This window comes from Leptodactylus fuscus, chromosome 8, assembly GCF_031893055.1.
Source record: "Leptodactylus fuscus isolate aLepFus1 chromosome 8, aLepFus1.hap2, whole genome shotgun sequence".
Taxonomy (NCBI): domain Eukaryota; kingdom Metazoa; phylum Chordata; class Amphibia; order Anura; family Leptodactylidae; genus Leptodactylus; species Leptodactylus fuscus.
In genome coordinates this window covers 19,605,917-19,620,086 of record NC_134272.1, presented here as the reverse complement: position 1 = coordinate 19,620,086, position 14,170 = coordinate 19,605,917, and the positions used below count along the sequence as shown (strand labels likewise).

General features: G+C 48.1%; 1 protein-coding gene and 1 long non-coding RNA gene across 2 annotated transcripts; one reads left to right on the top strand and one right to left on the bottom strand.

Annotated features, from left to right (window-relative positions):
* Window positions 1-114: 114 nt before the first annotated feature.
* LOC142217055 (uncharacterized) lies at window positions 115-3,406 on the bottom strand. Its single transcript, XR_012717376.1, has 3 exons — window positions 3,303-3,406; window positions 972-1,064; window positions 115-190 (listed from the first exon to the last, which is right to left on the bottom strand). It is a non-coding gene; the product is annotated as an uncharacterized LOC142217055 (long non-coding RNA).
* A 132-nt stretch (window positions 3,407-3,538) lies between these two features.
* On the top strand, window positions 3,539-13,942 carry PPP4C (protein phosphatase 4 catalytic subunit). Its single transcript, XM_075285065.1, has 9 exons — window positions 3,539-3,679; window positions 10,389-10,506; window positions 10,582-10,633; window positions 11,644-11,694; window positions 11,811-11,912; window positions 12,060-12,233; window positions 12,737-12,863; window positions 13,034-13,223; window positions 13,297-13,942. Exons 2-9 carry the CDS (start codon window positions 10,409-10,411, stop codon window positions 13,424-13,426), a joined length of 924 nt encoding a protein of 307 aa, XP_075141166.1. The 5' UTR covers window positions 3,539-3,679; window positions 10,389-10,408; the 3' UTR covers window positions 13,427-13,942.
* Window positions 13,943-14,170: the final 228 nt, after the last annotated feature.

Sequence of the window (14,170 nt, the reverse complement as noted above, 5' to 3'; positions counted from 1 at the left end):
ATGCCCACCATGATGACTGTCACTCAGCTTTCCCAGACCTGTAACACACAGAGGTGAGCATATATTGTCAGATTGTACATGACATAATTCTTACTTATTTTGCATACTTATATAGCGCCATCATATTCTGCAGTGCTGTACAGAAGTCCCTGCTGTCCCAAGTAGGAAGGGCAGTTTGTTGCTGCAATCGCTGAAAAAAATGGCAGTAAAGCGCTACAGTAGTTGCAAAACTGTGGTAATACCGCTGCAACCTGATGTAATTTTATGGTAATAAACTGCAATCTTACCGTACCATGTGAATATCCTCAAGCACAAATCACAGGTTATATGTCATCTGTGGGGTTGGACATTTGGCAAGTGATGTCACTGCTCCGTTACATAATCCAAGTGACATGAGATAAGTATGAGGCGCGGCTTGTATAGTCAAAAAGAATTTGTTTATAAAGAAATAAAAATACATAAGTACGACGCGTTTGGTGAGACCCTTCCCACTTCTTCAGGTGTTTTTTAATAGACACATTCTTTATGACTATAAAAGCAGCAACTCGTACTTTTGTGGCTTCATGATCGTGGATCCTACACATGCGCTTGTCTGATTATTTGGGTGAAAGTCTTTTCATTGATACATTTTCATCTATTCCATAGATATTATAGCGGGAGCGCCCCCCTTTTGTTTTTATTCTATACTTCAAGCGACGACACTAGTCATTTACAAATGTCCAGAATGTCACTGCTCGTTTACATACCCAGTGATGTCACTACTCATTTACATAAATCTAGTGATGTCACTACTCTCTTAGATAATCCTAGTGAGGTCACTGCTCATTTACAAAACCTTCGTGATGTCATTTTTCTCTTACATAATCCTAATGATGTCGCTACTCATTTACACAGACCCAATGATGTCACTGCTCATTTACATAACCCAGTGATGTCACTGCTCATTTACATAGCCCAGTGATGTCGCTGACCTTATTCCTCCACTCTCGCGTTGCTCCCAATTTCCTTGTCTTTCGTCATCACTCCATATTCTGGAATTTGTCTTGAATCATCGTCTCCACTTCCTGAAATGCAAATAAAACGTCTTACTAGTTGCACATGCACTACCTATATAATCCCCGGTACTTTTCCGTTATCGGGCCAGTAGCATTGCAGTTCAGCACCGGCATCGGGACAGCAGCAGTCAGCAGCTTCGGGAATTACATCAAAGGACTGCTGGCCCAATGCTTGAGCCCTGTCTCTAGTACCCAGTATATCGATGCTCCCAGTGCTGCCCCCAGCTCTCCTTACATCTGCCCCGTACCCTCTCCCCGCCACACAACTAGGCCTCACCTCGGTGTTCCCAATCTGTCCATTCACCGCCATGGCCGGTACCGAGACCTGAAGGAAACACACCGGGGCGCATTCCAGGCCCTGAAAGGGACGTGCCGACCATAGGAACGGGGAGCTACAGTGAGCCAGAGGGACAAACTTCCTGCAGCGTCTGGCGACTAACTAGTAGTGTTGGTCAGGATTTACGGTGAAGCCTAGTCGTGTGGCGGGAAGAGGGTACGGGGCAGATGTAAGGAGAGCTGGGGGCAGCACTGGGAGGAGGATGGGGGCATCGATCGATGTACTGGCTACTAGACACAGGGCACAAGCATTGGGCCAGCAGTCCTTGGATGTAATTCCGATGCTGAACGGAACTGCTGTCCCGATGCTGGTGCTGAACTGCGCTGCTGCTTGTCCGATAACGGAAAACTACCTAATCCCCTATAGACATAGTGTACACCAACTCCCAGCATGTCAGGATCTCCAGAGTTGCTGAGAGTTGTACTTTTGACATGTTGGAGATGACTGAAGAGGCTAATGAATCAGGGTATGGTGACCTCCATCACCCAGCTTTCCTGGAATCTGGAAGCAAATAATCTATGGTTATATGGTCATATGGTCATAATCTATGGTTATATGGTTATAAGTCTCAGGCCTTACTATAACTCCTAGGCAGTATGCCCGCTGCCTCGGGGTCATGTTTGACGCAGACCTTTCCTTCACCCCTCATATTAAATCAATCGCACGATCGTGTCATCTCCACCTCAAAAACATCTCCAGAATACGCCCTTTCCTCACCAGAGATACACTAAAGACACTTATTGTCTCTCTTATTCATTCTCGCCTTGACTACTGTAACTCCTTACTAATCGGTCTTCCCCTCACTAAACTCTCCCCTCTACAATCTATTCTGAATGCAGCGGCCAGGCTCATCTATCAGGCTAGACGCTACAGTGATGCCTCTGGTCTGTGCCAGTCACTACATTGGCTGCCTATTCATTATAGAATAAAATATAAAGTTATTACTCTCATCCACAAGTCTCTCCATAATACCGCACCTCCATACATTTCCTCCCTCATCTCTTTTTACCGCCCAACCCGTGTTCTCCGCTCACTCAATGACCTAACACTTACATCCTCTATTATCAGAACCTCCCACGCTCGTATACAAGACTTCTCCCGAGCTGCACCACTTCTCTGGAATGCTCTACCCCGGACAATCCGATTAACTCCCAATTTCTACAGTTTCAAACTAAAGACACATCTCATCAGACAGGCCTATCACAATATCTAATGTAAACCCTTCCGTACTATAATTAGAATCCCCAAAATGTAACCTTCCTCTGTCCCCGCTCCCACATTACCCCACATGATATGATGCGATCTCAGGCTAACTCTATATGTCCAAGCACCATCCACATGTTATAGGACACAACTGGTGACGGCTCATAAAGTTTTATGTTTGTGTAATGACAGTCACCTCTATTACAGAATTGTCTGACCACTGTATAAGCAATGCCGCCCCTGCTACCTCTTGTGTCACCCTCTCTACCTCATAGATTGTAAGCTCTTGGGAGCAGGGCCCTCAATCCCATTGTGTGAAATGACGTTCTTTGTAATGTATCTTTCTGTCTGTATTTGAACCCTACAAATTGTACAGCGCTGCGGAATATGTTGGCGCTATATAAATAAAATTTATTATTATTATTATTAAGGGTTGTATGATTGTGCTGCTGTTCTGGAGTTTGGGAGTGATGGGTGGCAGCCATGATGGTTGTCACTATAAGCAGTTCTCTGGACAGGTTCACACTTTGCGTTATATTGCGGTTTTATATTTCTCACATTTGTACAGTTTTCTAGGTTTCTTTTACCTGGGTTTCTGGCACAGATACGTCATATGATCCCCATAGATGTCACATAGATAGTCCCTGGTTTACAAGATCTGGAGAGTTCATTACTATGAGGGAAGGAACAAATAGATTATTTTATACCTGCCAAGGATTTCATGTGTGGCACTACAGGTCCCAGCATGGCCTGCACTGTCAGAGCTCCGCTATAATAAGCTCCCTCACTGTCTGCTCTGGTATGTGGCGCCCTCAGGAGGCCAGGATATAAGGCCCACAAGTCAGTCAGGCCTGGAATTGTTCGCGAAGCTATCAATAAAACTTCGGAATTCAAAATCAAGGATTTCGCGCCTTAGTTGCGTCACGGCCGGTTGCCAGGCAGGGCTGAAGGGGGAGGTGCCGGTGACGAGGTGGTGACGTCATCCTGTCGCGGTGCTTCGCTCTCGGTGTGTGGAGGAGGAAGCGGGAGACACCGGAGGAGGGAGCGCCGTCACCGCCCGAGCTACACCGGACACTGGGCCTAGGTAAGAGCCCCATCGAGCTCCTGGATATCCGCGTGTTCTACTCCGCCGTCTGTGAAATGTCCGGTGGCCGTTACCGGTCCGTACCCGAGGACGGCGAGTATAAGGGCCCCTCCTGTATGCTGGATGTGTGGGCGGCCGGGCAACGTGTGTGAGGAACGTATACAGCTGTGTGAGGGGGCGCTGTACGTACCGCACTATAGAGTCTATTGTGTATGAACGAGACCCTATAGAGCTGTATATAGAGACTTCCATGCGTGTCCCCTATAGAGCTGTATATAGAGGCTCCCATGCGTGTCTGTCCCCTATAGAGCTGTATATAGAGGCCCCCATGCGTGTCTGTCCCCTATAGAGCTGTATATAGAGGCCCCTATGCGTGTCTGTCCCCTATAGAGCTGTATATAGAGGCCCCCATGCGTGTCTGCCCCTATAGAGCTGTATATAGAGACTTCCATGCGTGTCTGTCCCCTATAGAGCTGTATATAGAGGCTCCCATGCGTGTCTGCCCCCTATAGAGCTGTATATAGAGACTTCCATGCGTGTCTGTCCCCTATAGAGCTGTATATAGAGGCCCCCATGCGTGTCTGTCCCCTATAGAGCTGTATATAGAGGCCCCCATGCGTGTCTGCCCCCTATAGAGCTGTATATAGAGGCTCCCATGCGTGTCTGCCCCCTATAGAGCTGTATATAGAGGTTCCCATGCGTGTCTGCCCCCTATAGAGCTGTATATAGAGGCCCCCATGCGTGTCTGTCCCCTATAGAGCTGTATATAGAGGCTCCCATGCGTGTCTGCCTCCTATAGAGCTGTATATAGAGGCCTCCATGCGTGTCTGTCCCCTATAGAGCTGTATATAGAGGCCCCCATGCGTGTCTGCCCCCTATAGAGCTGTATATAGAGGCTCCCATGCGTGTCTGTCCCCTATAGAGCTGTATATAGAGGCTCCCATGCGTGTCTGCCCCCTATAGAGCTGTATATAAGGCCCCCATGCGTGTCTGTCCCCTATAGAGCTGTATATAGAGGCTCCCATGCGTGTCTGTCCCCTATAGAGCTGTATATAGAGGCTCCCATGCGTGTCTGCCCCTATAGAGCTGTATATAGAGGCCCCCATGCGTGTCTGTCCCCTATAGAGCTGTATATAGAGGCCCCCATGCGTGTCTGCCCCCTATAGAGCTGTATATAGAGGCCCCCATGCGTGTCTGTCCCCTATAGAGCTGTTTATAGGGGCTCCCATGCGTGTCTGTCCCTATATAGAGGCTGAAATGCGTTCCTGTCCCCCATAAAGCTGAATATAGAGGCTCCAAAGTGTGCTTGACTCGTATACAGCTGCATATAGAGGTTCCAGTGCGTGCCTGTCCCCCTATAGGACTGTATATAGAGGCTGAAATGATTTCCTGTTCCTTATAAGATAATCCTTTAATAGTCCCACAGTGGGGAAATTTCAGCAGGTTACAGCAGCATAGTAATACAGATACAGGATAATACACAGTAATATATTACAGACGTAGGCACACGTATGCTGAGAAAATATACTGGGAGTCCATAGCAGCTAAGGAACAGAAGCTGCATGTAGAGGCTCCAATACGTGCCTGTCCTCTACAGTGTTGCATATACAGGTTCCAGTGCATGACAGTGCCCTGTAGAGCTACATATAGAGGTTCCAATGCGTGTCTGAGCCCTATAGAGGTTCTAGTGAGTGCCTGTGCCTATAGAGCTGTGTATATAGGCTTCATTGCATGCCTGTCCCCTGTAGAGCTTCGTGTATAGAGGCTCCAATGTGTGCTTCTGCCCTATAGAGCTGTTTGTATAGAGGCTCCAGTGTGTGCCTGTCCCCTATAGAGTTGCATGTATGGAGGCTCCAGTGTGTGTATATAGGCTCCAGTGCGTGCCTGTTCCTTATAGATCTGTTTGTATGGAGGCTCCAGTGTGTGCCTGTCCCTTATAGATCTGTTTGTATGGAGGCTCCAGTGTGTGCCTGTCCCTTATAGATCTGTTTGTATGGAGGCTCCAGTGCGTGCCTGTTCCTTATAGATCTGTTTGTATGGAGGCTCCAGTTTGTGCCTGTCCCTTATAGATCTGTTTGTATGGAGGCTCCAGTGTGTGCCTGTCCCTTATAGATCTGTTTGTATGGAGGCTCCAGTGCGTGCCTGTTCCTTATAGATCTGTTTGTATGGAGGCTCCAGTGTGTGCCTGTTCCTTATAGATCTGTTTGTATGGAGGCTCCAGTGTGTGCCTGTCCCTTATAGATCTGTTTGTATGGAGGCTCCAGTGCGTGCCTGTTCCTTATAGATCTGTTTGTATGGAGGCTCCAGTGTGTGCCTGTTCCTTATAGATCTGTTTGTATGGAGGCTCCAGTGTGTGCCTGTCCCTTATAGAGCTGCGTTTATGGAGGCTTCAGCGCATGCCTGTGCCTATAGAGGTGTGTGTATAGGCTCCAGTGCGTGCCTGTCTCTATAGATCTGTGTGTATGGAGGCTCCAGTGTGTGCCTGTGCCTTATAGAGCTGTGTGTATGGAGGCTCCAGTGTGTGTGTGTGTGTGTGTATATAGGCTCCAGTGCGTGCCTGTGCCCTATAGAGCTGTTTGTATAGAGGCTCCAGTGCGTGCCTGTGCCTATAGAGCTGTGTGTGTATATAGGTTCCATTGGGCGTCTGTGCCCTATAGAAATTTGTGTATGGAGGCTCCAGTGCGTGCCTGTGCCCTATAGAGCTGCGTGTATGGAGGCTCCAGTGTGTTCCTTTCCCTTATAGAGCTGCATATAGAGGCTTTCTTCTGTATCTGTCCCTATAGGGCTTTTTATAGTCTCTTCTGTGTATCTACCCCCTATAGATTGTATATAAAGTCCCCTGTGTCTTCCCATAGAGGGTTTTGCATATCTATACGGAGCTCTGTGTGTAGGTTCCCTATCCATGTATGCACAGGTGTACTTTAGCTCTTTGTCATGTGTAGATGTATATAGGTCCCTATAGATCTGTGGGTGTGTATTGCTGTGGTTACCCTTATTGGTCATATAGAAGTGTATGGGTCAGTATTGATATGTCTGTATGTGTGTGTGTATATATATATACACACACACACACACACACACACACACACACACACACACACACGCACCATAAAGAGCAGCACTATGGAGATATGCACAGTGGGTGCAAACCTTCAGGCAGTGGCAAAGTAAGAGAGGCAAACTCCAACCTTTCTCCAGCTATATCATCTCTATAGGGGTCATGTATGTAATGATGTCCTATTATCTGGAGGGAGACTCAATGATGCACATAGGTAATGTGTAGGGCACCCCGATATATGTATACCGCCCTACGGCCTGGATCTACCATCACCCATCTTTCCTGAATGGAGAATGATGGTAGGGGCAGATGATGATTTTGTCATGTGACCAGTAAGCATTTCCATTCCGGAACCTAGGAAAGCTGTGTGGCGGCTCTTGGCAGCTGTGATAGTAACCCCTCAGTTTCCTATGGGGTGGGGGGTTTATCTTAATACAGTGGTGCCTGTCACTTTGTCACTATCGGGTCGTGTCTCCAGGACATTGTTCGCTGGCTCCAGAATTCTGCCCTTTAATTGGTCTGACCTACATTGTGAGCGGTTCTCATTGAAATCGAGCAAGGATTGATGCCAGAAAATGAACTGCCAGCGTCCCAGACTCCTGCGCTGTGTCCGGGTAGTAGATGATTAAAGGGCCTCTCTGACCCCTAAGAATTCGGGACCACCACTGCTGTCAGAGATGCCCAAGTCTCATCCATACATCATGGTACCAGTTCATATAGGGGAGATGTACACATAGCGCCCCCTTTCCTGCTTCATAACCCATGTGTCAGTCTTCACTGTAGTTCTTACATTCTTTTTATGAACCTCTACTTTCCTGATGTGCATCTGGAGATCACCAGAGGGGAGGCTGCTATTTTGGGAGTGGGTTTTGCTGCCGGTTATTTACTGGAGTCCTCGGCGTCTTGACGTTTGCTGTAATCTGTTGTTGCGGAGATTTTCAGCTTTACACACCCAAAATACTTTACTGCAGGGGGTGTTCTCAGATTGTGACTCTGTAACGTGACACAACACTGACTGGCTAATGGAGGAATATCTGCACGTTGGGGCCAAATCATGTTATTCCTTTAAAGGGATCCTATCATTAAAACAATTTTTTCTGCCTACCATGTAGGAATAGCCTTAAGAAAGGCTACTCTTCTCCTACCTTTACATGTCTTCTACGCGCCGCTGTTTGGTATATAATTGTCCCCAATGCTGCGATGGAACTCTCCAGCGCCGCCTCCATCTTCTTCAGGAACGGCCTCTCTGCGCGTCTTCTTCCGGCTCTGGCTTCAAACTTCGAGGCTTCAGCAGCCAACTGCGCATGCCTGCCGGCCACAAGGAAATGGCCGCTTACAATACTGTATAAGCGGCCACGTTCTTGTGGCCGGCAGGTATGCGCAGTTGGCTTTGCCCTAGAAGTTTGAAGCCAGCACCGAAAGAAGACACGTGAAGAGGCTGTTCCTGAAGAAGATGGAGGCGGCGCTGGAGAGTTCTATCGCAGCATTGGGAATGCCCCCAGTGCTGCAAGAGAACTCATTTGCATACCGAGGAAAACCGGATTATATACCAAATGGCGGCGCGGAGAAGACATGTAAAGGTAGGAGAAGAATAGCCTTTCTTAAGGCTATTCCTACATGGTAGGCAGAAAAAAATTAGTTTTAATGATAGAATCCCTGTAAGAAAGTTGGGGTAATTGGGGCTTATCCTGGAGGCTTCAAACATGTCACCAATAATATCTAGTGATCTGCACGGATGATGGGTGCAATGGTTAAATTGCATTCCTCACTGGTCATCTATGGGGACACCTTGGTGTCCTTGCTCAAATATGTCCAGGCCCTATGATGGCTGGGCAGTGGCGCGCACACCGGGGTATATCAGATAGTGTTATCCACTGATAGGATCAACTAGTCATGTCTGCTGGGGTCTGTAAATCTCCTGTCCATATATTGCAGGCATGATAAGTCGATTCTGTGCGGTGCACAAGTAATTAACCACGCCCCCTCTGTACCTAGACCCATCCAGACCTAGGATAGGAGTAAGTGAGAGTCGTCAGCCTGGTGACCTATATTCATATTCATTATTAATAATTGAGGACCTGGACTGGTTTAGTAATCTACCCGATCACTGGATGCCAGGCATACAATCCTGCTGGTGTGGACAGAGTCTGAATCATCCCTGGGTATTCCCTTTTTCTATAGAGGAGAAGCTAGCTACTTCCTCCCTCACTGATCTCACTTCTGAACTGCACCCCATTCACACATGCGTTCGGGTTTCCGTTTGGAGAGTCCCCTTGGGGACACCCTCCTCCCCCAAATGGAAACCTATACGCAGTTACCTAAGGAAACCCGCGGACTCCATAGATGATAATGGCATCTGTGTGGCATCTGTGCTGCTTTTCTCTCCGCATGTTTCATTCGGAAACCACACGGACCCCATTATAGTCTATGAAGTCCGTGTAGTTTCCTTAGATAACCGCTATTTAATGTGTATAAGTGGACTCCCCAAGTGGATTCCCTGAATGCAGATGTGAATGGGGCCTAAGTTATTCTGGGACACTAGGGACAGGGTGCAGTGTCCTCGATGTAGTGGGTACAGGTGATATTCAGCCTTTTTGAAGTTAACACCATGGACGTAACTTTAGATGTCCACTGACGAATAGACTAGCGATGGTCATGCCCGCTCAGCTACCTCCTGTCCTGAACGCTTCTCTGTGAGGATTTGGCTTTATCTGGGAGACCTCCACTAAGTGCGGTATAGCTTGGTTACATTAGCAGCTCCTGGTAGTGTCCATATGTCAGGAGAAGCCTAGTGGTGGGTTTAGGTACTGCAGCTGTCCCCTTGAAGTCTATGGGGTCGTGGTGCAGTGTATAAAGCCTCCATTACACTTAGTACAATGCATGTTTCCATCGGAGAAGCTGATATTCTGTGGTCCAAGGTGTCAGGCCATCACGGATCTTATATTGAAGACCTATGCTAAGAATTGGGCATCTATATTAGAAAGTGGATCACCCCTTTAAGGAGTTGTTTGTGTACACACAGCTGTGGCCTGAGGAGGGGGCTAATCCGTGGCGTAGTCAGTCTAGCATGTGACGGCTTATGTAACTGGAGCAGCCTGTGATTATGGGGCCGGCGCTGACTTACTGCTCCTTACACATGGACTTCAGGTTATTTTTCCTCTAGTGTGGTTTAGGCCTTATTCTCTGTGACCTCTTCCCCCGCCTCATTTCTATTTGTGTAGTTCTGTGCGTCACGTTTCGGATACAGGAGCGAGTGCATCAGACCTGATGGGGTTATATAGAGGTGCGGAGGAATAACCCTTCATGTCCCACCTCACAGGTGACTGTCCTGCCTGGCAGACACTTCTATGATGGTCTGATGTCCTAGTATGGTTGGCTGCCCCATGGTCAGGGTATCAGTCCCTATGACAACACTTCTTGTAATATCTGCAGTGTTGAGCGATCAGGGACCCCCCTCTTGTTTGGTCTTGAGATGGAATCTTCCAGCAGAATACTATATAGACAAGTCTATGGGGTGGACTTGTATAGACGTATAGTGCGCAGTCATGTTAGTCGCTGCTCACGTGTCACCCCTGGCAGCAGGTACTACGAGGGCAGAGGCCGTATTGACTATTTGTTCATGACAACTTTTTCCTCTTCTTTTCCCTTCAGAGGCTCGGTAAGGAGGAGCCATGACTGAAATCAGTGACCTGGACCGGCAGATCGAGCAGCTGAGACGCTGTGAGCTTATCAAAGAGAGCGAAGTGAAAGCTCTTTGTGCCAAGGCCCGGTGAGTATGATCAATATCGTAATAGAATGGCGTCCTGTGTGCGACCTGCTGACTACAATGTCTCCTCTTTTACAGAGAGATTCTGGTTGAGGAGAGCAATGTCCAGAGGGTGGACTCCCCTGTCACGGTAAGAAGCGCTCTGATCCCTGGCAATAAGTGCTAAAAACGTATGACCTAGATGGCCATCAGTGGTCGGAGCGACGCTGGAAACACAATCCTGCCCCTGCTATGATCAGAGAGAACCAAAAGTCCCAGCATATTTTGTAAATTTACAAATGCGTTTTTATAAATCAAACACTTGTAACGTAAAATTATACGCACATATTGTTACCCCCCCCATCCCCCATGTGTGGACTTGGTGCAGTAGATGGCCCTACTTACCGAGTACGCTGCAAGTACTTAGTCCCCTCAGTTCAGCTTGGTGGGGGTCCAAGACCTGGCACCACAACCCCTCAGCTGTTCTTAGGTGATGCTCTGTCTGCTCTCTAGTGGCCGTTCAAGAGTACTGCAGCTCAGCTGCTGATTGAAAATGGTTGATTGGGGGTGCTGGGTGTTAGACCCCGACTGAACTCAGCATAGGCCATCAGTATAAAATTCTGAGAACTCCTAAAGGCCGGCTTGCCTGCGGGGGAACGCCGTAGAAAAAATGCACCATTTTACAGTCACTGTGTAGTGGATGGTATTCTAAGGAATCCCATCCTCACAGTGCAGTAAAATATGCGTAGTGGATACGCTTCGATTTCCAAAACCGTCGTAGTTTTGGAAATCACAGTATGTCAATTATACCTACAGAGACGCTATCCATTTTGTTTAGCTGTATAGTGACATGGTAAAGTCTTTATTGCACAGTGATGGCCCCCGTGGCTTGTCATAGTCTATGGACTAGTGGAGGTAGCTGAGCGCTATACTCTGCTTTCTTCAATCCCATAGAACAGAATGAAGTAGCAACAGACATATGGGACTGCCATTCTGTCAATAGAGTCCCTTATTCTCTTGATCAGCGCGGATCTTGACTATTATCTTGTGGTAGGGGCTAACTTATATATAATGGCTCTTCTGTATATATAGGGCTTCTATCATGTCAGTTTGTCAGCCATTAGCTTGTGATGATGATATGATACTCTTGTATCTTGTCAGGTGTGCGGTGACATCCACGGTCAGTTCTATGACCTGAAGGAACTTTTTCGGGTGAGTATTCACTTTGTGAGTCTCCGGTGTAATGGATGGTCTGTGGTGCCGAGCAGTTCACCGTGCCCCCAGTGTTTGCAGAATGTCATCCTGACCTCTCCTTCCTTCTGCCTCAGGTCGGGGGTGACGTCCCAGAAACAAACTACCTGTTCATGGGAGACTTTGTGGACCGTGGCTTTTACAGTGTCGAAACATTCCTCCTCCTCCTCGCGTTAAAGGTAAAGTACCCACTTACTACATTATCAGTGCCGGTTAAAGGGCATGTCCACGGCTGAACTCTTCAGCGCACCCTGACACAGGCCTACTCCTCTACTGCCATGCTGTCTTGTTTGTTGTCAGTAATGAGCGATCCTTCCTCTGCACAGGTCCGTTACCCCGACAGGATCACTCTTATCCGTGGGAACCATGAAAGTCGACAGATCACACAAGTGTATGGTTTCTACGATGAGTGTCTGCGCAAATACGGCTCGGTGACAGTTTGGCGGTACTGCACGGAAATCTTTGACTATCTTAGCCTGTCTGCCATTATTGATGGAAAGGTGAGAAATTGTAAGGACTGAGATGCACCCGAGCGCTACACATAGACGATCAGATAATGAGAAATCACCAATATCTGTACCCAGCTGACCTAGTCCAACATTCTGCTATTTAGAGTATGGAGTGTAAAGCCGTGTGCGCGTCCACCTAATGAGCGGAGTGCACCAGAATGCTCATGCTTGGTCAGCCATTAGAAATTGCTTTCTGTGTGGGGTGGCCAGCGTATTTACAGGAGAGACTAGCTGAGATCTATATTTATGGCTGCCAGTGGCAGTAGGGGTTTGACTAGTTGCCATATTTTTGGCTGCCAGTGGGGAGGGGGTAGTGACTGACAGATTACTAGGACGTTTACAGATACCAGTGGGTTTATGGCTTCTAGTGCCCTTAATCATTTATTACTGTAATACTAAATGAGTACTGCAGGAGAAATGTGCCGCGGCCGCCCCAAGTAATATCACCATGAACCTCCATATTCTATGTTTTAATCTGACTATACCTATGGCAGATCTTCTGTGTGCACGGCGGACTCTCACCATCAATACAGACCCTGGACCAGATCCGAACTATCGACCGCAAACAGGAAGTCCCTCACGACGGCCCCATGTGCGACCTTTTATGGTCAGATCCAGAAGGTAAGAGTTCATCACTGCCTGTGGTCTCACCCTAGAGGGCCTGAAACTCTCCACCAGGGACGCCACCGGGTCCTTGATTTTGTAATTTATTCTCCTTTATATCCCGTTCTTTCCATGTGACTCCTGATCTTTGTCATAGCTTCCTGCTGACTCTGTGTTTGACCCTTCAGATACCACTGGGTGGGGTGTGAGCCCTCGTGGAGCCGGTTACTTGTTCGGTAGCGATGTCGTAGCGCAGTTCAATGCGGCGAATAACATTGACATGATCTGCCGCGCCCATCAACTGGTTATGGAGGGGTATAAATGGCATTTCAACGAGACTGTCCTGACTGTATGGTCTGCGCCAAACTACTGCTATAGGTCAGTCCTGTTCTGTGTGACCATGTTGTGTTCCCTGGGCTACCCCTCTCACCTCTGTCTTTACCCATTCTAGATGTGGAAACGTTGCCGCCATTCTTGAGCTGGACGAGCACCTTCAGAAGGAATTCATCATTTTTGAAGCTGCACCGCAAGAGACCAGGGGCATCCCCTCCAAGAAACCTGTCGCCGACTACTTCCTGTGACCTGCCCCTTCCATGCCAGGGCCTCTCCACTATTTCCTCCTGATGTGTCTCGAACTTTTCCAAGGGCCTCTTCCCCCATCTCCTCCTCCCCCCCACTCTCTTTTTGACGTTGGGACCAGCACATGATTCGAGGGGGCAGATGAGCTGCAGACTTCACCTCTCTCCTCTTCATTTAAGTCTTATTAGGGTTAATGTGCTGAGAAGGGTAAGGGGGGAGCGTCTGACTTGGGTGCACATTTGAGTGGGGAGGGCACTTGACAAGTCTTTTCGTTTTTGAGGCTAGAGGAGCAGTGCTCTGCAGTGTGGAGAATGGAGCGATGTGCTGCGTGTCTCAGGAAAGGGGTTTTCTCAATGCTCTGCAAGACTTTTGCTGGGTTTGGGGAGGGGGAGGTGACAGAGCATGGTACCAGGTGGGAAGAAGGGTGGTATGTCAGGGCAGTGTTATGCAAGGAAACCAAAATCCTTTTAGAAACTTTTTTTTTTTCTCAATTTTATAAATTCAAAAACAAAAAACAACCCTTTAAAAATCCTGAATCCAGTCATTCCTCACAGCTTCCCTTCCCCTCCCGAATCGGCTGGTGGTGGTCTATACCCTGCTGGGATTATAGTTTGGAGTGCCTTAGTGCAAGCAGACCCTGGGCCTACGCCCCCAGCAGGACTGAGACAGATGTGCGCCGTCCCCTACACGTTGCCATATGAAGTCTTCTCAAGCCACAGACTTCTCCCCTTTTCCATTCACCTCCC